Genomic DNA, 25763 nt, shown 5'->3' on the forward strand with positions numbered 1-25763 from the left:
CCTCTAGCAAGGACCAAGTATGAACCAAGCTCTGTGGTGTCCCTGCTCATGTGTCTCTGCCCACGTGCTGCTTCAGGGACCCACCCGTTTGACAAGGTAATGCAAATAAATTTACTCTTTGCATTTCATCCATGGTTCCATGGTCATTCCTGCATCCTGCATGTGCCACCTCACACAGGGACCCAGAGAGTTCCTAAACAGCCATTATCTTATCATTCTGCTCATTGTCCTTCATGACCTTGCTTCTGCAATGGAACACAACCAGCTATGTCCCTTGTCCCTAGCTGACACAGCAGGTAGAAAATGTGTGTTACCTTTCTGGTTTCTGAAAGCCTGACAGCCACTTAGAGCTTGCAAAGGTAATTAATTCTCATGCTGAAGGGACATAAGTAGCCAGGCAATGGGACTAGCCATTCCATTGCTTTCTTTTACTAATTACCTCTATTGAGCAAGAACAAGCTGCTTGCCAGGTAATTACCCACAGAAGCCCCACTGGGGTTCTGTCCATTTTTAGATCACTGGTTCTGACTCATCACAGAAATGCTGCCACCTCGCACTGAAGGGTCACAGACCCAGTTAAGACTGGATGGGCCCTCAGTTGATCTCTGGTTCATCCTCGTGTTCAAAGGCAGGTCAACACCAAATTCCCAGCAGGGTGCTCAGGGTTTTGCCCATCTGGGCCCTGAAAGACTCCACACGCCCCATTGCTGTTACCTGCATCTTGATGCCTGCTTCCCCTCCCCATATATGAAACCTCTCCAGCCTGCAGGCAAAGTATGAACCATTAACCACTGCCCTTTGAGCCCAGTTATTAACCCATATAGTAGTCTACCCATCGAGACCGTAACATCCCCAGTAGCACACGAAGGTGTTATTGCTAAAGTCAGGGTAGATGACACCATCAGTCACCTCTCATTCACAAATCTAGTCACTTCATCATTGAAGACAGTCAGTCAAACATTATTTATCTTTGGTCCATCTGTGCTTGCTGCTCCCAGTCTCCTTCCTCTCTCTGATCCCAGACACAACTCTTGCTAGAAATATCTTTTGAAGACAGGTGCAACATTTGCCTTAAGTTATCAGTGATCTTTGATAACCAGAATCTTTCAAAGATAGTAGTGTGTGATATGACTGTGACATCAGCCAGCACACTTGGGTGCTTCCCTCCTGATCTCATGCACTTGTATGGGCTGAGATTTCTCAAGAGATCCATGACTCAGTCTTCTTCCACTACTGGTAGTCTGACAACACAGAGGCTTGGAAGACTTCAGTGGTGAAAACTGAGGCAAAGAAAGCATGGAGCACACCTTATCTGCATCTGCAGTCACTTAGTCATCCACCCCATCCAGCAATGGGACACTATTTCCATGTTTATTCATCTACTACTAACATAGCAGTAAAAGGTCTTCTTGCTTCCCTTGATGTCCCATGCAAATGTTGACTCCAGGAAAGCTTTGGCTTTCCTAATGCCATCCCTACATGCCCCTGCAATGTTTCCAATCTCCTCTTTCATAGCCCTTTCCTGTTTCTACCTCTTGTATGCCGCCTTTATTTATTTTGCACTGGAGCTCACAGTGGGTTATCTGCTTTTATCTGCTTAGCTAAGCCAGTCTCCCAATACATATACTTGTTTTCATGAGTAGGATGACCTGTTACTAAGAGGAGGTTGTCCTTAAAGACCCGACATGCTAAATCTTTCAAGCTGAAGTAAATCACTACATGCTATTTTTATCAGGGCTTAAACTTCCAAAATTTAATTACATGAATTTAGAGATTTCCAGGTGTGAACAGGGCTAACTGGAAACTTAGATATTGAGCTATATGAAAAATCTCAGCCTTGCATGTAAAGTCTCATGCAACACACTTAGAGCATTGCTACAAGAATCAGTGACTGTTACATGTGCCTACACACTGGTGACATCTCAGGTTGCAGAAGTGTTTCCTGCTTCCATTGCATTGAGCTCATCACATAGCAGGGCAGATGACAGAAACAAGGGTGTGGATCTGAGACCTGTGATTATTAGCTGAGAGTGCAGGTGCAAAGCAACACATTTCTGGGACTCGAAACCAAGGAGAAAAGAAGGCAGGGACTGAGGATGAGGAGGTCATTCATATCTGTGGTGCAGCTGAAGCTACAGGTGTACTAATTGGTAGAGAATCTGCCTGAAAACCAAGTCTCAATTTTTTTTTGCCTGTTGTCACTATAGCTATGAAACCCAGAGGGTTTATGGGGATTGCCCCTTCCAGGAACACATGCACAATGGGACAGGTCCAGAAGCCTTAGCTGCCACAGGTGAAACAGGCTGGGCACAATAAGGTTCCCTTTCAGTTGCTTTTAGCCAAACCCACACCAAAACGTGAAGATACTTCAGAAAAAGGTTGTTATGTTGGTAGATCATTATGGCTGCAAACAGTTGGAAAGGCTATAACCTGATCAGCCTTAACCCTCTCTCCTTACTCGTCCCTTATTAATAATCTTTATTGCATGACTCTGATTGGGGGAATTAGTTTATTTTTGTTCCCGCAGGACTCATTAACATTTATATTGAGTTTGCAGCCAAAATGCCCCATTTACACTAGCTTCTGCAAAAACATATGAAGTGCTGTCTATATTTGTGAGAGGACAGAGCAAAGAAATTACAGGTGGCCTTTATGACACGTAAGAAAATTACTGAGAACAGTTGCATGGCATATTCCTTTCATGACTCTCCTGTTAGACAATCAATGTTTTCTTTAAGATCTTAATTAGGGAATAAATGACATTGTAGGGCAGAAAGGCGTGCAAGAAAACTGAGGGAGCCAAAAGCATGGAAGGGACTGAAACTGGATGCTGGAATATTCAATCAATAGCAGAGTAGAACAGTTAGAAGGAGCTTCAGATGGCACAGGACAGAGAGTAAATATAAACATCTTCTGAGTTGTATAGGCCCCAAACGGAGACCATCACATTTTTGGTCCATCACATAAGTGGAACAGAAGTTACTGGGTTTGACCTCACCCCAGGCTTTTTCTTGCTTTCAGAAAGGAGCTTGAAAGCCCTGAAAAAGGCTGCAAGTTTCTTACAAGCCACTGCCATTCTCAATGCAGAACAGCAAAATAATGAATTTGTGAATAACTTTATAATGTCTTGGAGGCTAAGGTATCCAAGGAAATGGTCTAGCAAAGAAATAAAATTGTTGCACGTGTTCTATAGGGAAAAAAGTTTCCACTGGACAAATACATTTGTCGTTTTAAAACTCCAATGTCCCCTATAATTGGCGCCCAGTCAACAGCAGTACAACAGCAAAGAAACCATCTCTAGGAAAAAATTTTCTCCTGGTCAATACAGTTATATAAATAAGTAGGTTAGTTATTGAACTGTGCTTTGGATAAAGGCAAGTTCAGGCTATGGGTTCTGGAAGAACACAAAGCATTTGACTGTGTTAGAAGCACTAACAAAGTGTAAGACACAGTACATGACCCACCTCCCGAAGCTTAGGTCTTACTGTGGCCCAGCTTCCAAAGAATGCCAGGATTCAGCAAGGCTGTGGGGACCTGGTTAAGCCTGATGTCCCTTAGTACATGACAGTCAGTGCTATCAGCTAGAATTGAGTGAGTCAGACTTAAAATAATCACAGAAGCTATTCAAGCAAGTAGTCCCACCCCAAAGCAGTTTATCACTTCCCAAAAGCAACAACTTCTCTTCCAGTAGGATGCTTCACTGCTTCTTTATCACTCAGCTGCCTGCTTTCTGTCCTTGGTATGCCACATAGTGCTAGAAGCAAAGAGCTTCCCTACTCCCCCACATTTGATCATCCCTAATTACCTTTCCCAACCCATTAAACAAAATCCTTTCTTTAGAAACCTGGGGGGTTTTGTGGTATCAGAATTGCTTCTCTACTTCTGTCATGCATGCGCAGACACACAAAATGTTCTTACATCATTAAGATGCAAAACACATTGTTCCTGAGCCAGTGTTTTCAAAAGCAGTGTTTCCAAAGCCAGCATTTCTTGAAGCCAGTGCTTCCTGTGGGCTCCCTGGGAAAAAAAGGGTTTATGTAGCTGACTTCTGCAAAGCCTGATGTTCCAATCACTCAATTGTGTGCAACTATTGCTACATAATCCTGGCTTAGAAGCCTTCACTGTGCCATTCTCTCACTGCAGCCTCTGCACCAGGTGCCTCTCTCAAACCATGTTTCCCTCCTCCCCTCCTTGTAAAGCAAAACAGCTGTAACTAACCCCAAGAGTTTCAGAACTGCCACAAGTCTCAAGTTCTAGAGCCAGCATCATCCAGTCACATCCCCTGAATATCCTAGCACTATATTTCTCCTATAGAAAGAGTTCAATGGTCAATTAATTTACTGAATAGCAGTAGAGGACATATGTGTGTGTGTGTTGAAGTGTTACAGGAAATCAGGGCAAGGTGGATAAAGAGCAAAAGAGGCAGGAGGGAGGAGAACGACTAGAATTATGAGAAACCTGAGTCTGGGTCTTGTGCAGGCTTCCTTGTGCACCCAGCTGCCATATTCCCTGCTCCTCAGATCCCAGCTGTAAAGTGGGAGCACATCTCAATGAGGACTTGCAAATACAAATGCACCAGAAGACTGTGTGGAGTTGCACACCTCCAGCAGCAAGGCATGTAAACAGAGCAGGGAGGAAGGAACAGTATCTGTTCCTGTAAAATAGCATATAAGCACTGAGCAGGGTGAGGCAGCTGGGGCGGGGAAACAGACCAGACAGGAATGGGGAGATTCCTACCAGGAATGAGATTCCTGGTTCATGCAGCACTCCTGTCTGTTATTGTTTCCTACTTTCCCAATCTGTGTTTGAAGCGAGAAAGGGGAAATGGTACGTAACTTGAAACACAGTGCTAGACCCAGACTTACCAAATATGCCTTTGACAAGCCTCCTGAACTTTCTAAGGCCTCACTTCCTCACCACTTCCTCAGCCAGGGATGGTATTTACTAGTGGCTCAGTGCTACTTTCACACATCCCACAGCAGGGTAAAACACCTTCTCCTTCAACCATACAATGCTTGTAAGACTTCACTAATCTAGCAGGGGTGTCTACTAATTCCTTCTTTTCTTTGCCACTGCTTTCAGGCCAATATTAATTTCCTTCTCTGTAATATTATTCTTTACTTCTCTAGCTGTTTACTTTACTTCGCTTTCCTATTAAGGAGGAAATCCTAATTAATCCCCTCCTGGGAGTCTACTGATTTCAAAATCACTCATTTGCAGCAGGTTAACAGTAACTGAATAGCAAAGCTTAGTCCTTGAAATTTGTCACTGAAATGGAAAGTAAAGATTTAGAACATCATTGAAGCAAATAGCTAATGTATAAAGCAACAGGAAGGTAGATGTGATATGTAAAAATATGCTGGATTAGGTTTCTGGAAGCAAATCCAAGAAAGGCCTTTTTCAATCATTGCACAAACTTTTTTGCTTTCTTCATCCAGCACAAGCCAATGATTGGGAAACGCTCATACCAAGGGAGACACCTAAAGCCAGACAATCATTAAGCATGACACTGGGCGTGCCTTCATTACAGTGCTGAGGCGTGTGAGAGCCCCATTTAGAGAAAGATAGAAGATAGCAGTTTATTTGTAAAACAGCGGAGCCCTCACCACAGTGCTTGTCTAGAGCTTCCAACTGCATGGTCAGGTGAGCACTCAGGCTCCAAAAGCAACCTCCTCCATCCCGCTCTCACCATCACACCATGCTGCAAAGCCAGCCCTTTTCTAGTCACTACAAGGCTTTCAACTAATGATCACATCAAGATCCAGAACTGGGACACTGCAAGACAGAATGTGAGTTCCCAGTCAGAGCAGGTATTGCAGAAAGACAACCTCTAAGATTTGGGCTCAACAAAGTTGGTTTTGTGGTTCATTATTTAGGATGCTACATGCCAACCGTTCCAAAATGTTCACATAAGTGAGAAGTGCTGCTTCAAAGGGAACAGCTTGAAAAAACAGCAAGCAAACTGCCTTGGATTTTAAGCAGTACAGGGCTGGAGAGCAGGCATCAGGTAAGTGCAAGCATGAGGTAAACCAACCTTGCAGTAATGTAAACATCAAGAAAAGGCAGCTTTCCCTGCCTACATTTTGTTATTCTTGTTATACATGTTCAGTAACAAATCACACTTTAATCCACACACACTTTAGGTTGACAAAACAGCTTTCCACTAATGATTAATACATTGCAAAGTCAACTCCACCACCAGTTCAGCTTTAGAAGGAAGCTACTACATTTCAGCATGCAGGTGTTTGTTGTGTTTGATAGGAACTAGAGGCTTAGTCCATGGAACCAACAGTATTTGCATGAGCGTTTGCAATTCTCTGCAGTTTAGAAGGATAGACAAAAGCAGTGTTAGGTCCCACGATTACAAATTTACACAAACTTAATCCATACATCAATGGAGACTAAGACTGCTGTAAACCTAGCTTAATAAACAATGTTGCAACTACCTATTTGTTTTCAGTGTTGAGGTAATTAGCATAAACAGTCAAACCTTACCTTCATTCCTTTAGTAATTCCATTTTTCTTATAGATTCCACTTTTTAAGAGGTTATTCTGTTTCTGATGATGATGATGATGTAGGTGCCCATTGCAGACAGCACTGGGATTAGCCATCTGTTTAAATTAGTCAGATTCTCAGTTCTTAAGGGTGTCTCAGGTGTCTTTCTACTGTAAAAAAGACAGTGGGATGAGAAGATAAAGTTCTTGGTTAAGGCCTGAAAGGTATCCAACTGGTCCGTCAGGATTTTCCAGGATGAGAGGAGGAACTATCTTTTGCAATATCTTCGAAACGTAAAACTTTCTTTCATACACCTTCAGCCCCAGTGAGCTAGAATGCCAAATACATAGCAGAGGTGTGCTCTTAAAATCTCTGAAAAATACTGCTCATTGCTGGCTATTGCACGAACACGGCTCCTGTGAGTCAACAAGGCTGCTGCAGCTATCAAGAAGTGGGTGGATTCAGAGGCGGAGACACTTAAAGATACATCACCTCCTAAATACCTCCCAGTGGAGAAACATCATGTTTCTCTTCTCCGAATTACACTCAACGTTCCTTTATTCCATTTAAACTAACAAAATGTTTTCAGATTTAAACAGAGTAATCTTTAAAATTACATGGTTCGTCTTGCTGAGATGAAAAAAGTAGTATTGCTCTGAGTGGAACAGAAAGACTTTTTTCCCTTTTTTGAAAAATATCTTGTAGAGGTGACGTGATAGATTGTTATCTTAATAATTACATTATTAACTCTGCAAGGAAATGGAAAACACTTTGATATTAAGATTAAAATTTATCTAGAGCTAGAAACATTATATTTGGCTCCATCCTACAGACACATGCACAGGTATTCACCTGAGTGAACTGTCCCTTTAAACTCAGTTTGGCCAGTAGCTGGATAAATGGCATGCTATTATAATTAATGAGAAATGGAGTTTTATAAAGTTGATTAATTTAGTTTTAAAACAAGTCAGGCTTTAATCACATGTGAAACTACTAAGGAGGACTAACATACATCTTTTTAAGACAAAAGTTTATTTATTGTGGAAATACATATATTGTCTTTGCTGAACCAAATTCTCATGTTTAAGATTTTAGTGATGAAGCATAAAGGTAGAGGCATCTCTGGTAGCATTTAATAGAATCCCTTCCTTTCAAAATTAAAATTAGTGTGGAGACAGATTAAAGGAAAGCTGTATAATAATATCAATTTTGAAAAACAGTTAGGATGAAAGGCTGGGAAAATAAAAATATTGAGGTACTTTAATTAGAAAAAATTACTGAGCCATCTTGGCAATGAAATGTAAGCAATTTGTAGAAAAAACAGCCTACAACTTGAGTATGTGGAAAATGCAGGAGATTAAATGTTAAATGAAGCACTGTTAAAGTACACAGGGAAACACTGTGTTGGTTTTGTAAACTTGTCTTAGACACGTATTAAATTGTTAAAATATATTTTCTTCTTCAAAGTGATTTGCAAAGTGAGAGTTTTCAATGTGCTGGAAAGCTTTTGCTTCCTGCTTAAGAGAGATCTAAACTGATCTGTCTTTAAAAGAAATATCTGTATATATTTCCTTCTCCATTTCACCTCATTTCATACCGTCCAGAGATTTCCACTAAAGAACTGCAGAAACCCTCCAGGATACATTACAGAGTAGCACAATTTAAAAAGCAGTCCATCCATAACTAGACTTGGTTGTTTTATCATTGGAAAGAACTTATGTATTTCAGTTAATAAGACTGGAAGTAGTAGTTTGGGTCAAGAAAATATTCCCTTAACTGACTAAAATGACACAGAAACAGAAGAACACCAAAAACGTTTTGCTTCACAATTACACCAGATTCACCATCAGAATTCAGATTTCCTTGGTTTTGTCTTTTTGGTGCTTTTCCTAGGCAAGAATGCCTCATTTTTGTGTGAATCAGTCTTGTTTAGGCTTCATTAAGGCATCTGTAAGGATAACTCTATTTCAAATGAATCGTGAATATGTAGTGACAAAATAAATTGTTGGTCATAAAGGGCTAAGAGCTCATATTTGCAAGGAAAAGATGAGACTGAGATGAAGATAAGCCAGAAGTAGGCAGGAAGAATGGTTAGTAATACTTCCCTGTATACCTATAACCTGTGGCATGCTGACAAATGGAACAAGATAACATAAGGCATTCGCTCTGCACCTGGCAACCCCTTCCCACCAAGCTTTCTCATTTGGCAATTATGACCTTGATTGCCACAGCAAATCAAATATCTGTAAAACATGCCCTCTGCTCAGTCAGTTACTTCACCCTGTTGTGAAAAAGGTAGGACAGGAACACTTACCAGAGTTGGTCCCGTGGCCCAGCTGGAACTTCTGCCAGTTGTGCTTCCCAACAGGCTCCGCACCTTCCAGGGCACAAAGCGATATAATTAACATCTCATATGCCTCTTATATTTTTTTCCAATTAGGTTCATGAGGGAGGTGGAATCTCCAATGAGATAACAGTTCAGATAATGCAAATTCTGTTGCCAGTCCCAGGCTCTAGATCTGCCCTTGTTATCTATTTCAAGGCCCATGAAATCCCAGTGATCTTACATGAATAGAATAGTGACTTAAATACATTATATTAATTCTAGTTTTCAATGTCTAGAACATTTCAGATCACAAACAAATAGCACTTAAAAAAAAAGAAACCACATTTAAATATGAATTTAAATGAGCAATTAAAAAAAGCTCAGAGAAGAGCTGTCCTTTGAGTATCTGTTAACCATGGTCTAAAAGCCAGTGCTCACAAAACAAATACCACTAGAGGCTGAGTAAAATTCTTGTCCTGATTCCATTCAGAGCAAAAGACTTATAAGGGACAAGTCTGGCCAAATACACAGAAAGGATCTGTAAACAGAATGTGGTATTTCTCCTGGAAAAAAAAAATAAATTGGATTTTGCCCTTCAGAACTCCATCTTACTCAAAGCCATGTATTACTCAGATTTCTATATACATATCTATCATGCTACTGGTTACCTGCACCTAAATCTATCCCTCAAACATATGAGAGTCTGTGCTGCCTGGACCCTGGAGGAAGGACTCAATAATTGTGTGCTTTGCAACACCAAAACCACCACTAGCAATACCCTGTTTATTTTTACCATTCTGGGAAGTGGATGGGAAAAAAATTGCTATGCTGACTGTAAAAGAACTATGTGTATTTAACTGCAGAGGACACCAATCCTACTAAGATTATATGTGCCCTTCTCTCTAGTGGCTTGGGCACTGGTTCCCCTTCATACATTGGCAAGAAGATGGTGAATTTTTAAGGTTACTAGCAGACCACACACCATGTTCTACAAAGATGCTAGTAAAGTTTGCAAAACGTGACTACAATCACTATAAAGCCATAGGAAAACCACCAATGAATTCCCAGGTTCTAGGTTTTACTCCTTGCTTTGTCATTATCCTGTTAATGCCATTGGATTTTCACCAACTCACCTCTTGAAAACAGGATAAAAGGGTTTAAATCCTTTGTAAATGCTCTGAGACAAATTGCTGAGGAGCATGGTGCAAAAGTGAAGAAAAATATATGCAGTTAATTAACCAAGGTTTAACAACAGGGCAGAGAGAAAAGGGAGGTGTAGGATTCTGTCTAAGCAGCCTCCCAGTGTTCAAAGAAAATCACTTTTCTGCTATTGCACCCCCATTGTTACAAAAAAGGACAGGATAAAAGGCTGAACTCTGCTGATGCACTCAAGAAGTGGGGACAAAAACATCTAACCTGCCATTAGACTTTTGGCCCAGTCAGACATGTACGGTAATCGGAGTGGCCACAATGTCCCCATTTATAATGGCCGTACTGGATTACCTACCAATAAAAAAAGTAAATGTTGCAAGAAAGCAAGAGAGCTCATCCCCAGAAAGCTGTCATGTCATAAGCCAGAAGGATTTTGCAGGATTCCTACTCATCTCAGAGTACAGTTAGTTATGGCACAGTTGTGAAATGGTCTTGCAATCTCATTGCAAGATCTTGATAATTTCAGTTCATGACAGATGCACATTTAAATGCCACATGAAACAATAAGGATTTATACAAAGACATCAGGTAGCTTTATGCTTGTTTTCAGTAGACAGACAGCAAAGTCAAACAGAAGCTGAAAAAACTGGGAGCCTGAGTCTTTTCCTTTGTTAGAAGTCAAGATTCTAATGATATTTAAATAGGCAGCAGAGCATGCTCCAGTAGTGGAATACACAGTAAAAAAATCCTTCTGGCTCTCCCAATCACTTCTCTCACAACAGAAATCCACTTTATAAATTCTGTGTACCACTGAAGACTTATTTTTATATTTAATATATGTGGACACATGGATGTCAGAGGCAACTCCTGCCTCGGATATGTAAACGACTTCAACATAACAACACCAGTGAGCCTGAAATAAATGAACTAACAGGGAGACACCATAACAACAAACAACATATGCAATAGCAAGTACCAGCCATCAGCTGGTCAGTCATCGCCATGGATGTCTTTTGAGACTCATCCACATTTCACCAGCACTGGCTAGAGGCTAAATTTCCTAAATGTTCACATGGAATACCCGCTAATCCATGTTTGCTTCTTTAAACCCTCTCTAGCCAATACGTATGCGGGAATAAGTAGGGATACGCCACTACACCTGTGAAACTGCACCTCAATGCTGAAAGATCCCTTCAAGTGCCCTTGCACAACTTGAAGGATGTACAAAATGCTTGAATATTGGTCAGGGAATAATCTAGAGTGCCTCAGAACTGCGGCACAGGTGGATGCACGCAACCAGCATTGCAACAGGGAGGGCATGGTACAACAGGCAGGGCTCCTCTGTGTCTGGCAGGTCCATCACCTGCAGAGCCCTGGGGCTGGCCTGGTTGGCTCCTGCCACCTCTGCACCTTCATATTCTTTCACTATGGGCAGTAGGATGACAGGACAATGGAAAGCCATAAGCGTATAAAGATACCGTCACCCTGGTTTCTTAAGCAATATTACCAGAACCAGTTCTCTCAGTGTATCCAGATGTCAGTAAGCTGTGAGTACTCATAACATTAGGGATTTGTTGGGATTTTTTATCTGATATATATATATATATGATTCATATATGATACACATATCTGATTAGGAATCTGTACTTAACCCTGGAACGTTTGTAGCACCTTGACTTCCTTAGAAGGATTAAGACTTTACAAATTGCAAAACTGATACAGTTCTGTCCTCATTTTATGATAAAAAATTAAAATATACCTGACTAGAATGTCATGATTAGACAAAACCAACAGCAATACAAAAATGGCACCAAGACCAAAAGAATAATAGTAAGTCTGCTGCAAAAACCCAACATTAAGCACAAGTAAAAGCCTTTGCTCTAGCTTCTTCCAATTACAAGTATCATGCCATTACTACAGTCTTATCTGGAAATTTATGATTGAGTTGAATCTGCAATTCTTACTCCTTAAATAAAAAACTCACTCGGGTAGTAGACCTAGTGAAGTCATTAGAACTACTCAGCCAAGCCAAAGGCTAAAAAAAACTTTACAAGTGTCAGGTAGAGGCAATAATCTCTTTCTTGGGACATTTTAGTCCTGACCTCTTTCAGCAGTGATGTGATCTCCATAACTGTCCAAGGCAGATTTCAGTCTACTTTTCTGAGACCTCCTGCCAGTCAGGCTAATTTGCTTGCTGAGCTCCATAATTTGCAAGAAGCCAGTGTGGTATTGTCACTGTTTCCAGTTGTTGACGTCATGAATGGAGCAGAGACAACTCTGTGCCATCTGTTCCTTCTCTGTGTCATCACCACATCACTTCAGACAAGTGGTTCTTAGCTACAGGCATCTGGAACATTAAGATAACCGATACTTAACCAGGTAGAAAAATCACCTTAGTGTTACTAATAAAACTGAACAAAATAGACATGGCTTTAACCTGTGTTTAATGATGAAATTTCAGGCTCTGAACAGGAAATTACAAAGTGATTCCACACAAAACTTAGAACTTATTGCTTATTGTTCTTGGAATGTAATTGTTCAGTGCTTCCAGGAGCAGGAGATTTACACAGGCCCAGATGAGAGTTAATAATGCTACTCAGTTAGGGGGGAAAAAAAGCATTGCAAAATACTCCATTTTTTAATCTAACAAGTGGCTTCGTTTTGCAATTCTTACTCATTCAGTGACCCAACGAGGTCAATACTCATCCAAGTAGTAGTTATGCTTCAAAACCTTTTTATTAGCATTACTAAACTTAGGTAAATGATACAGGGGATTATTTGCCTTCCCCATTGCCAGTGAACAAATAATTTCAAGGCATTACACAGAATTAGATTATTGTGTTAAATGTGACTCCATACATGGGCTCTCTGTAGTCTCATTTCCTGTTGTCATTGCCTATAGTTTTGTTATTGATCATTTCAGTTCTGTCCATCCTAGGGAAATACAGGTCAAGGGGAAAAAAAAAACCAAACCAAAATCCCTAAACCTGTACTTATTGCCATTTATTATGGTAAAGAACTGGTAGCTGGGTTGCCTTATAAAAACTAAAAAATTTTTCATTCAGTTGCCTCGTGCTATTTTACTATGGTTGACATTAGTTATTTTTAGCCTACCCTGTCAAACCGATGGAAGAAACCAAAATATTGTTCACTCTACCTACTTACTACAAATATTCAAAAGCTTTTCCAGATCCATTTTTTTGCTATTTTCACTTGTGCAGAATTTATTTTGACTATTGTGAGCTTTGCCCCTTCTTGGCAGACTTAGCTGCAGTTCTTTCTCAGTTCCATGCCTCGCTCAAGTCAATGGGGCTCTGAAGAGGCACCAAGGGTCAGACAGGAGGCTGAAAGGGTGAGTGAGTATTTAAAAATTCGTCACAGAAATTGTTGCCAAATACAGGAAGGGCAACATCACAAAATTATTCCAAGAATTTTTGAAATTTACAGAGTTCTGAGACAGGTGGTTTTGAACTTGGTTTAAGACTTATATTTAATCACGTTATACAATTTTCAAAACAAAATAAAATGTTATTCCTTACTTGGAGTAATTTGTATTTAAGAATTAGTGTACAAGTCTGAAACAACCTAGATTTGTTACAGAAGATTTAGGAACACACTCAGGTATTCCAAAAACACTGCCATGTTTCAGGAGCCAGGTGTCCAAGAGTTCAGCTCAAAGCTGTTGCATATAGTATAGAACGAAATCATTTGAAGGTTTCCCAGAGCAACGGGTCCTATTCAACACATTCGTTTCAGTCACAAGATTTTCATTAAACTCACTCATGTTTAGGATTGGAGTCTTTCAACTCTCATGCCAAGACATCAGAAAACTAAAGCTTCTTTTCTGTGGTGTTTGTTCATTTTTGTATTTCATGTAATCTCTAATTTTAATATTACACAAGGTAAGTTTGTCAGACCTCAGTAAAGAATTGGAATCAAATGTCACTTTTTTCCAGTCTCTGCAGTTCTTTTTTGAAACAAATCCTTATGTCAAACAAAGCTGCATATCACTGGAGAAGGGCAGGCAAGTCGGGCCTTAGAGTACTTTTAGGCAGGTCTCATTCCACTCTCCAGCTATTCATCCCTTAGCCTGGGAGGTGACTATTCCAGCTACATTTAGCAGCCTACTGCCTTCAGTGGATTTCAAAGCAACCTTTTCTGTACAGGAGACTGTAACCCAGGATAGAGGGCTGATTTTTCAACACTGCTAAAATTTCAAGCCATTAAGTGATCAGCTACAACTTGCTCTGAGTTTAGTGCACGTCCTTCATTTCCAGCACTTTCATTGCAGCTAACAGACATTTGGAACAGTCTTTTTACCTGGAGTAGCTCTTTCCCTCACCTGTTATGCACTGTGCTGGCAAGCAGCAGCTGATGTCAGAGATTTACTGCAGCATTAATGTTTCTTTGCATAAGGTTTCCTTCTCTTCCTTTTCTTTGCTAAATGGAACAGAGATGAGTCAAGACTTGTGACTGAGATAGGCAAAAACTAAATACTCAGCAGGAAAGGCTCTGCCAAGGTTTCCAGCACCTGAGCTGGTTCCCTCCTATGCTTATCCACAGGATAGACCTATTCCTGGTACCACCCCAGTCCCTTGGACTACGCCACATGGCTGGATCCCCCACTCCAGCCTCCCTGCAGTGCCATGCACTCACCATGGGAAAGGCAGTGCTGGTGGAAGGTCTTCATTTGGCTCATGTGATGGTCCAGAGCTTCAGCTTGTCCCCTTTGCTGTGGGGCCTGGCTGTTGTACACCCACCAATCTGTAGAGGATAGAGGAGCAAGATCCCCAGCAGGGTGGGGAGAGGCTTAATAGACTCTGTTTCCACAGAAAACAGGTGTATAGAGGAAAGGAGTGGAGCAAAGTTTGAGAACTGTTGGAAGAACTTCTCGAAACTGAGGTTTACTATTGTACTTCTGTGAAAGAAATACCAGGAAAAAGCCCTTACTCCTCCTTTCCTTCCCTTCCCTTCCCACAGCAACTGCCATGCTTCAAACTCCAACATTTGTCAGTTCTAGCAGCCAATTTAGGATGTGCTACCCTTTGTCACAGAAGAATTCCAGAATTCTGATACTGCTTTTACCCTTTTAAATCACTGTAAAGTTACATCTTTATCAATAGATTTCCGAGGCCAGGATATACCACTAATCATGAGATTCAAGATTAGAATCATTAAATTCAAGACTAGTAGAGTTTTACTGAGACAATTTGGCACTTTACTAGTCTGAAGCCTGATGCTCTATTAGTGATTTGAGTTTGACTAAAGGATATCAAGAATATTCTCTGACATTACCAGAATTGCTCAACAATGGAAAATGTAATACTTTTGCAACACGTTCAGTATCACCCAGATCCATATTTTGATGTTTCAGACAGAAAGACAAACACACACACACAATCAGCAGTTCTGTGTAAAAACAATATCTAGAGAGGAAATCAAAAAATCCTGTGATTACTCTGCAGTGAGTCATGGCCTTCTCCTTAAGAAGACCCATGTGCCTTCACAGGGCTCTGTTGACTCCAGGCACTCTGTCCAGATTAAGATTTATACCTGGATCTATCTAGGCCTAATTTAAATTCACTTGTATTCTTACAAACTTAATTCTTACTGAAACTTGATAAGAAAGTTAGATATTCACCCTGACATCAAGCACAAGAAATTTCAGACCAAACCCACCTTCCACATGATGCTTAGGGCAATACTTTAATTAACTTCAGGAAGCAGTGTAATTAAAGATAAATCAAAAATGTCATATAGTATAGAACAGCAAGAAAATCAACCACATATTTCCTTTTTTATACTTAGAATTGTGAGTGGACTTCTCAAGAACTCAAACCACTGTTTGCTATCATGACCTTTTGGTTACAAGGAACACGTTTAACTTAAGTCTTTTTAACAAACTAGTCACTCCCAGAACACCACAGCTTTTCTTGCAAACATCCCTGCCTTCCTACAGGTCCATATGTACTTTGGGTATTTCCAGTCAAATCAATACACCTGTTCACAGTGTAAAGGTAAGGCTGAGAATAATAACTTATAAGATACAGCAAAATTCCTGGCAACTCTTGTAACATTTCTCAAATCATGATCATTAAATGTGATTACAGTTTGGATTCCAGGGAATCTTCTTTCCAAGGTTGTCATGGCCTTCCTAAGACCTCTATCACTCAGCATCACTTTCAGTAAAATCCAAGTTGTTTTGCAATACTGTAATGGTGCAGGAGACAGCTCATTATTACTGAGTGAACACCACTAAAAAGCAAAGACTTTCAGGTTAACAGTAGCTGATGTGGCAACAAAAATCAGGATTCTGCCTTATTTAGTCTTTGTTTACACCTCACAGCATCTGTGATAACGTTTGATCTGTATTTTGTCAGATACTGGTATTTCCCAAATCATTCACCAGGACTATGAAGGTTTTCTAGTCAGTTCAATGCTGGTTGTCTTATTATGTGTTTCCTGGAGTCACATTTGAGCTGGATAGTGGGAGAGGATTCGCTTCCCACACTCAGTACTGCCAACTGGCACAGTTTTATCATAAGTGTAATGGCATTTAATGCTTTCTCCTGTAGCCCCAGCTCCTGGAGCAATGGGACTTTGTGAGATCAGCTTCATACTTTTCTTTTTTTTTAATGACAGTAGAGGAGCACTTGAGTTAGTGCTTTTTTGTCTTTTCATATGGTCCTCTACAGGCACTAAGACAACAACATGGTATCTAAATGAAAGCTGAGACTTGCAGATGATAAATGGCTGTGGGAACTAGGCTTCAAGATAAATAACCAATATAGTGAGATCCATGCTGAACCTGAAGCCTTGGCGATTCTGGCTGTGCAGCATTTTGTAATATTTATTATCCTCCGAGACAGAGTTTCAGTGTTTCTTCCAATAAAATCAAGTTAATAAATTGCATTTTTAATTTCAACTGACCTTCTACACTCAAATTTTATTTTCATAGCTTAGTTACAGATAAGAAGCAGTTCACATTATTATTTCTGCTGTCCAGGGAATGAAAAATCATATTTCATAGAATTTTTCTATGTTTCAATATTTCTTTTGGGTCAAACCCAAAACTGTTTAGAAAGTTTTTTCCTAAACATTTAAATTTATTCTAATAACCTTTTTTTTTTTCCTCTAGAGGGCAAAGATCCCATAACTGGTAGACCATTTTCATTGTGGGAGACAGAAGTTCAAATCCATTCTCTGCCAGATTCATAACAGAGATTCTCATCCCCTTTCTGCAGCAGGGACATAGACCACTAGATTCACTGTCTTTCTTTCACTCTCCCACCTTATAGACAAATAAAATTTTATTCATGTTCCTTTAGGGTAACATTTTCAGTGAAACAGATGTAGAAGGATATAGATATAAGTATTAGTTTGGGGAAATAAATTCAGATCTTCCTGAACCTTTTTTTCCTGAGAGCTTTGTTACACTTTCGATTTTTAGTGGTTTATAGCATAGGTTTGGTTTTTTTTTTTAATAAATACAGCATATTGTAAAATCAGTTATAAATCCACAGAATGTAGCCTTCAAACATTTATGTTCTCTAACTGAAGACTATTTAGATATTTTTTCAGAGTGCACTTGGCTGTGACCCATTAATACAGGACTCAAATGAGCCACTGAAAAAACACATTGCAAGGTGGAGGTTTCTTTGCTGTAGCTGTCCTGGGGCTCCCTCTTAACAGCTTGTTTCATAATCAGTAAAGTTAATGTCAAAGAGATCTCAAGGAGGCACAGGCATTAACCAAAATCTGGAAGAGCACTTGGTATAGCTATTCCACCCACTCCAGTCCTTCAGCAATTGCTGAGTTACACTTCCAAAACTAGAACAAACATTAAGCGGTGCTTTTCCTGCTACACTGTTTTGTGTAGCTTCTTACTCTTCCAAAACATCTTCTTTCCTAGTAAGATGTCCTAGACATGAAGAATCATTGTCATGTTTAGCAAAAACTTGCTGTGTAAAATTGGAGGAATAAAGGACCTTAAAGCTGCTTGGATGAACGAACTTGCACTGACCTCTGATGGCTGTGAATGTGCATGAAACACAGTCCTGCAGTTATTTGTGCTTCCTTAGGAGCACCAGTGCTCTAATTAAAGTGATGTTAACATGATAAGACAAAACCTCTTTTGAGATGGAAACCAAAGAACTTATAAAGGAGTCCTGGTATTATTTTTGCTTTACATCACCATTCTCTTTGGCAAGCACGGTGAAAATGTGTTCACAATAGAAGTTATTTTTGATGGAATGCCTGTCTTTCTGTATTCCAGCTGTTTGGAAATTTCCCAAGAGGGTTTTCTTAAAACACCTGTCCACCTTATTTCTTCTTTATAAATGATTTTATAGGGTGGAAAATGCATGAAGCATGAAAAAACTACTGTCACAATTTTCACGGCTGCTGAATTCACAATACACTACAGAAGACTCAGTTCCAAGGCTGCTAAGTTGGGAGAAGCACATGAACTTAACTCACTGCCAGTACGGTAGAAACTGTCTTGTGATCTTTGGAATGGGCTTGCTTGGGCCACCAAAAAGTTTTTGAGTCAGGGGGAGAAGCCAACTCGAGGGTTTGTCTCTGAGGCAAGCTCTGAGAATCTAGAGCTTTAGCCACTAGCCTCAGAGCAGCAACTTCCAGCCTCATATATGGAGCTATCACTCAATGAATACACCAAGCATGAGGGAAGCCCTTTGTGATAATATCACTTCTGCCTGTGTTACCTTGAATAGCCAGACAGGTTCATGCAAGTGTAATAGGGGAGGTGATCTGAACACTTCTACTGGTGGCATCAAGAACTTGTTAGAGTGCTCAGAGCCAACACTGAACCACTTGAAGCATCATACTTGAATATTGACCTGTGACCAGGTCACTTCTTTGCTACATCTCAGCTCCACATTCAATTCCCCAGTATACACTCTCTACATCACAGAAGAAAATGGGAGCCCTCTCACTTTCTCATGTTGGGTTAAATGTGGATGTTAAGTGAACATTTCCTCCTGCCAGCTGGGTTTTCATAGAAGATACACCAGTAATATTTAAAATTAAAAGAGGAATAAAACGCAACTCTTGAAAATTCTTAGGTCTTAAAATTGAGACTGAAATAATTCAGTTTGAAAGAAAGATTGCCATTTGTTTTGGTGGGCTCTGAATCAGGTTCTTGGAGCTCAGAAGCACAGATGGGAACATGAAACCAGCTACAGAATTTCCATCTTGTTGCATGGCCTGACTTTTCATCATTTTATTTTGTCCTACTTTGGAGAAAAATTCATAATCTTGAAATACTGAAATGTCTTTGATAATTTAACATTAAAACTGAAAATATAGCATAATAGTCTGTCAAAATAAAAGGAAATGAAAAAGACAATGTGAAAATGCAAGCAAAATCAATTCATGGATTTTTTTTTTAATTGAAACATTTGCAAACATATCTGTCAACAGTATAGTTGAGATAGAAATAGTCCTGCAAGAAATTATTTTGATGAAACTACATTTTTCCAAAGTAAATGTAAAGGTAGCAGTCTTGGCACAGCAACCCTGACTGCCAAAGACATTTCCAAAAAGCCTTTCCTGAATTACAGAGGTTCAGTTCTTCTGAAAGGAGGGGGTAAGGAGGGTTTTATGCCAACTTCTTGTTGATAACACAAGGCCATTAAGGGATATTTCAGTGTTTGGTTTAAATTAGAGGAGCCTCATTGCTGCACTGTATAAGAAGCCAAGAGAGTTTAAAGGTTGAACTTGCCAGACAGGATCTGAACCCTTCTGAAAAGCCTTTGCAATCACAGCTGTCTGGAACCTGATACTGAACAAAGCACTTGTACTCAAAAGCACCTTCAGCTTAAAGTGGTCATTGAGGAAGAAAACCAAACAACCAACCATTGAGGAAAAACTGCCAGCAAAGTCACAGTATCCCCTCTACACCCATTTCCACAAAACCTTTGGTCAAGGCTTTTTATGCTGCCAGGGAAGTGGGCTTTGTCAAAATTAAGAGATGTATCAGAGACTCTCAGAGCACACTGTAATGTCACTAGTTGTGACCTTCAAATACAAGCAGGTGTGATTCTGTGTAAGTGAGATTAGACTAAAGTGGCCATGAAAGGTCGTGCTTTTATCTTACACTACTTACATTTTTGAGAGGTGGGTCATATGATGAGCTATAAAATGAGTGAGAGTCCAGCACAGCACTTGGGGAAGTCTAAAACTGACAGGAGAGGTACTCATTTGCAGGTGAAGAAGTAGAACACCGTGAGTGACACAAGACACAATTCCTTTTACCAGAGAATGGTTGAAAAGTTGTGCCCTGGTGGCACCTGCAGACCTGCTGCTGCACAGACAGTGCAGAAAGCCTTGAACTATAGCCTGCTCTCACAGAGACACACGACAACATCCAAAAATATACCCACTGAATTTCTTACTTGGCTTGGATTGTGCCAGTTGGATGGTGGGTTAATGTTCAGTGTTGTGATTTAAGACTAGAAAGTCAAGTGTATATCTTCAATTACTGGAGTGTCCTTAAACTGAGAGTGATTTGTAGAATTAAAAAAAGATTACTAAACATTATTGGGTCAAGTAATTGCTTGATCAAATGACTTTTACAGCAAACTGTACAGAACGTGCAATTCACCGTTCATTTTCTGGGATAATCACATAATAAGCAGGAAAATTGGCCAATTTATCAAAAACTATTATTATTTTGTTTGATTAGGCTTGAGAGCATTATGCTAAATACAGCTTCTCCTCACTTGAATTTTGGTTTCTGAACTGCCACTGGTAGCACAGGTGAATGCTATTGCAAGAGTGGCTTTGAGCAAAACCATACCTAAAACTCTTTGAATTAAGAGGATAAATTTTGTTTTACTTAAAGGGAGGAAGTAAAATTAAATTGACACCTAGTGGAAGATTTTACAGACTGCTGAGGCAGTAAGCCTCCAATCTATATTGGAAAGGACTGGACACTCGCCAGCTTCTTTAATCTCTTTAGTAAATAGAGAAATCTTGCTGGTAATATATTTTCTAGAAATACGTGAGTATTTGAGCTGAAATATTTCATGAGCTTTTTTGACCTTAAAGCTATGATCAGCCTTTGTAACATTATAAAGTGAGACTATATGCTAGAAAGTACCTAAAATGACCCAGTATAACTTCTTTAATAGTATAGTCAGAAAATACTGGGCACAGTGGGAATGAAAGAAATTTTTTTTAAAATTTTTTTTTACATTGATATACAGACTTTTTGCTATTGTACAGTGAAAAGAAGAAGTTAAGTGGCACAGCAATAGGGTCAGAATCCTGACCTATTAATTCACGTTTAACAGAGAAAAGAATGAATTAAATAAGAATTTTGGGAAATGGAGTTTGCCAGTTTAAGTGCAGAGAAGTCACAAAATCTCAGGCTGCCACTCTGAGGTGGAAGGATAAATTGTGCAGAGATACCAAATACTGGTCCTAAGTTAATTACATCTCCTTCAGTGGAGAGTAGGTGACAGTGGTACAGCTGGAAAAGCACTTTAGAACTAGCTAAATCTGAGCAGGTACATCCTGGAAGGAGAACAGAAAAATGCCACACAAGTGAATCAAATTGAAATATGTAATGGAGTAAAAACCAGGAGAGAAAGGAACATTGCTTGCCTATGGGAAGGGACAAACTACTTCCCAGATAGGAATTTTACCATCAGCATTGTGATCTCCATATCAGCAGAGCTTTAGAATACTGCAGTTAAAACAAACCATTCATTGCTCAGGACACCCTGAGTTTAGCTGGGGTAATTAGCACACAGAAGGCTGTTCAAGTATTTAAAAAAAATAATTAAAAAGACAAAATGAAAAAAAGAAAAAAAGACAGCAATGTCAGAGTACTTCAGTGTCACTGTGAGATAAGCCAGCCTTAGGCAGATATACAGCACTGATCTTGTAAACTAAAGTGTCTCGCCTTCACAATGTTTTACCTCAGGAAAACAAAGGTGTATTAGTTACCCTGAGGGAAAAAAAACCCACAAAACTGCTCCAGCCCTGATGAAGACAAGTAGTCAGTTTAATTTATTGTAAGGTAAGCAGAAAGGCTGTGCCTAGATAAGCAGCATTGGCCTCACAGACTTAGCCAGAGGCAAGCACCTGAAGTGTCACCTTCCCCTTCGTATTTGTAGTGACAGGATCCACATTTGTTAGCTTGCTCTAACAAGCTCATCTGTCTTGAGCAACAAAGGCAAAACCTTCTTCTATCTTAGTTTTGAGGTCAAAGGCAAAGCTTAGAGAAGGTTATTAACAGAATCAAACAGATTCAGAATTACTGGGAAACTGTTCTGTTCTATTTAAAAATTTGTTTGTTTTTGCTTCCAAATTTTTAAGGTTTTTTCTTTTGCTTTCAGTAACATAATGCACCTATCATCATCTTCTGTTGAAGCTGTTTTACTTTTTCCTTGCCTTCAACACACACCAATACACCAATTCCCATATCCCACTCCAGATTTCTTCTGAAAATGAAGTTATTTATACAGGATAATAGTTGTACCTTCCTCTGACATTAAGGATCAGTCACTTCTTCCCCAGGAGCTTCTGGAAGTGAACACCCCCAAGGAGTAACAGTCAGCAATTTCAAAACCAGGTCATTTAAATTAAAGGGTAAAATCCAGACTTTATAGATTAAAATGGAGGCAAAGCCATAAAATTCATATTAAACATAACATAAAATCAGGACCAGTCTAGACCTTTTTTGTTACAATTTGCTGATGAAGCAAGAGTAAAACCTTACCTAGGAGAAAGGCCAGTTTCTCAAAACTAGCACACAATCTGTCAGGCTTCTCCTCTGAAACTGTGAAACCATTTTCTTCCATCCTTTCAGGGGCTCTGTGTTCAGGTAAGAGGACTCTATTAGCAAAGTGGGATATCCGGATTACTCCTACTCTAATAGGTGCATACACAGAGACTGGAATGCCTTTCCAACTGAATTGTTCACTGAGTTTGAACTGAGACCACTGGATTTACCTCCCGTACACATTTGAGAACATTTTTGTGCATTAAGGGTATATGGTCATATCAAAGAGTAATTCTGATCCTCTGCTAGTAGCTAGAGAATTTATAATTAATAAATTCTCCCTATACAATTTGAAAACTCTCAGTAAGTTACAACCTGAGTGGCAGGCTTTCAGCCCACAGTAGGATCTGTAGGGATGGTAACAAACTGGCCTATCCCTTATCCTTCCAACTCTATCAGTTCAGAACTAGCTGAACCTCATTTAAAACAGAATATTAATCTATTGATAATAAAATGTGGGATAAATGCATCACAACCACAGGCTGTCACAATCTAAGCCAAATTATTGGAGGGAGACGTGAGGGGTGGGAAACAGCACAGGAACTGGCAATATGAGACATGACTATCACATGGAATGAAGTGGTCAAATCCTTGGTGTTTGCAAACAACTTGCATATCTCCACCAAAGCAATCACATGTCAAATATTCACAGTGGATGCCTGCCACAAAATGCAGCAAACAAATCATTATTGCAGTTCAACCAGGACAGCCTTCTGCTCCATTATTTGGCATAACCAATTATTTGGGTACCCTTCTTATGGTTCAGACCTCCTTGCTCCTCTGCCTTTACCTTTGACAACCACTGGTTGTTTTCCGTTCTTGTGACTTCACTGACCTGCAAAAGAACATGTGAAAGAACTTAAAGGCAGAGAAAAAAAACAAAATTAATTTACACTCATTTAAAATTACATTAGAATTAACAAGTGACCTCTCATTTCACTCTAATTTTTAATTGAAATTCAATCTATCTGTACTCAGAGGAACATATAAGGTGTGATTTTCAACACTGGTTCCATTTTTTTTCTAGCTTTAAATGGAATTGGCCTCATCAGGGACAAAAAAACCCCAACAAAACAAAGCAAGCCAGGGACCTCTCAAAAATTGCACAGTTTGTGCCAGATAAGAACACTGATAAAATTTCCATTGAAATTGCTGTGGTTTGGAGCTTAATCCTCAGCACCAGCATGTAGCTGCACTGGCTAGTGAGGGCTGCAATATGTGAGAGGCTCACAAAATCCCTGCCCAAACACACAGCACCATGGTACCATATCAAGAGCTCTCCTTTGTGTTATTGTCACCTGAAAGAGAGATAACATGTGCTCAAGCATTACTCTGAAGACTGTGGTACTAGGGAGAGCCAGTATATCCACTATCTTGTCTCTATCTGATAAAAAGATCTGGAGGCAGACAGCAGGGTGAAGTTACCTCCTTTGTGTTGGGGATTAAACCTATCTAAATGGTCCCAGATCTAGGAGAGGTACAAAATCAGTTCAAAACAGAAGCCTGGGAGAGTATCTGAGATGGGAAAGAAGATATGCTGGCTCAGATCCTCAGCATGAATGGCAATGATACATGATGATAGTCTTGTTTAGCTGGATCAGGAGATCTGGGCAACCAAAGGCCCAGTTATTAATTGAATCAGTTAATTATCTGTATGATGGAAAACATCTTAACAATAGTCCACAATCTACCAAATATAAAGATCCAAACTATCTAATTCAAACCTTACACTCACTCCAACTATTTAAAGATGAATGATTGTGATCTTCACTCATGTTCTTTACAATGCAGACCTGAAGGTGTCACACAAGTCCAGGGACAAGCAAGTCTCCTGTACTGCACTGTCACAACATGTTGAGATCAGCTGCACATTTGCTCTCCCCAAGCAGAGGATCAGTGCTGAACCCACCACCTTTGATGGTAGCTGGCCACAGTGTTCTGCAGCACAGAATTGTTACTTGGGAAAAGATGTAGAAACCCCCTGTACACCCAGGAACCTGCTGATGACAAAGCCTTGCCTGAATCCCAGATGTCTGCACCACTCCCAGGACCCATTTTCACATGCATACATTTACTTCTTAGTGGACTTAAGCTCAGCCTGAATTTAAACTGTCCACAAGTACCATCTGCTCTCACCAAGAGCACAGTACCTGTTCCTGTCCGGGGTTCCAGCAGCCCACCCTGGGACCTGGAAACAAGCAGGTTGCTGCACAAGCCAACAGATGGCTGTCTTGCATTTCTTTCCATTGACAATCATATTTGCTACAGAGAAACAACTGTTCTCTTGAATCTATTTCCCATCAGGATTCTACACGATTTCGCAAAAAGAAAGAATAAGAAATTATCTAAACTGTTCCACCTTGAATATGGAGAAAATTTTAACTATGACACGAGTGCTGCACTGTTTAAATACGTGACTGCTGTACTAAATATTCGTTTTTTTTCTCATTAGGCCTCATTAATTTCTATACCAGATTTTTTCTGCTTTCATTTAAACCTTTTTAGTCTATGTACATTCAGCAGAATTAAAACAATAAATGCACATGGAGATAATTATCATGTAGCATAACTACACAAGAGTACCTGGTCCACACTACCTAGGAAATCAAAAAATGACCCTTTAGAATCTCTAAGTCAGTAGTTACTTATACACACTAAGCAGACTTGGCTGAATACTACAAAAAATAGTGAATAATTTTGTCATAAGCACTGTCAGCTCATTCAGTTGTTATTTGTGGCTTATTATTAACAACCGCATATGTGTATCTGCATGACAAATGTTTTTAGCCCCGAAGATGTTTATGAATCCTAAATACTTCACAAATAGTCAGTGAACAATTATCCATGCTGGAAAGTAATATTGCAAGTCATTAGGGGTTAGATCTTTTCAGTGATTTTCTCATTTTAACAGGCTAAATTTTCTAACCATAGTGTAGAAACAGAGGACTTGCTTAAGCAGACAAATCAAATGCCTAAAA

At 39.7% G+C, this 25763-nt stretch overlaps 1 protein-coding gene across 3 annotated transcripts in view; it reads right to left on the minus strand.

The window, feature by feature from the left end:
• The window catches only part of SPTLC3 (serine palmitoyltransferase long chain base subunit 3), a 95881-nt gene extending 89230 nt beyond the window's left edge, over nucleotides 1–6651 (minus strand). For all 3 annotated transcript variants that reach the window (XR_001921264.1, XR_001921263.1, XM_008932985.2), the window contains exon 1: nucleotides 6496–6651. Coding sequence is in view for 1 of the 3 variants with exons in the window: in XM_008932985.2 (XP_008931233.2) it covers nucleotides 6496–6612 (117 nt within the window). In the remaining 2 variants the exon portion in view is untranslated. The remainder of the gene's footprint in view (nucleotides 1–6495) is intronic.
• Between the last annotated feature and the right edge of the window lie 19112 nt (nucleotides 6652–25763).

Source organism: Manacus vitellinus, unplaced genomic scaffold (assembly GCF_001715985.3).
Source record: "Manacus vitellinus isolate BGI_N305 unplaced genomic scaffold, ASM171598v3 scaffold_38_pilon, whole genome shotgun sequence".
In the NCBI taxonomy this organism is placed as follows: domain Eukaryota; kingdom Metazoa; phylum Chordata; class Aves; order Passeriformes; family Pipridae; genus Manacus; species Manacus vitellinus.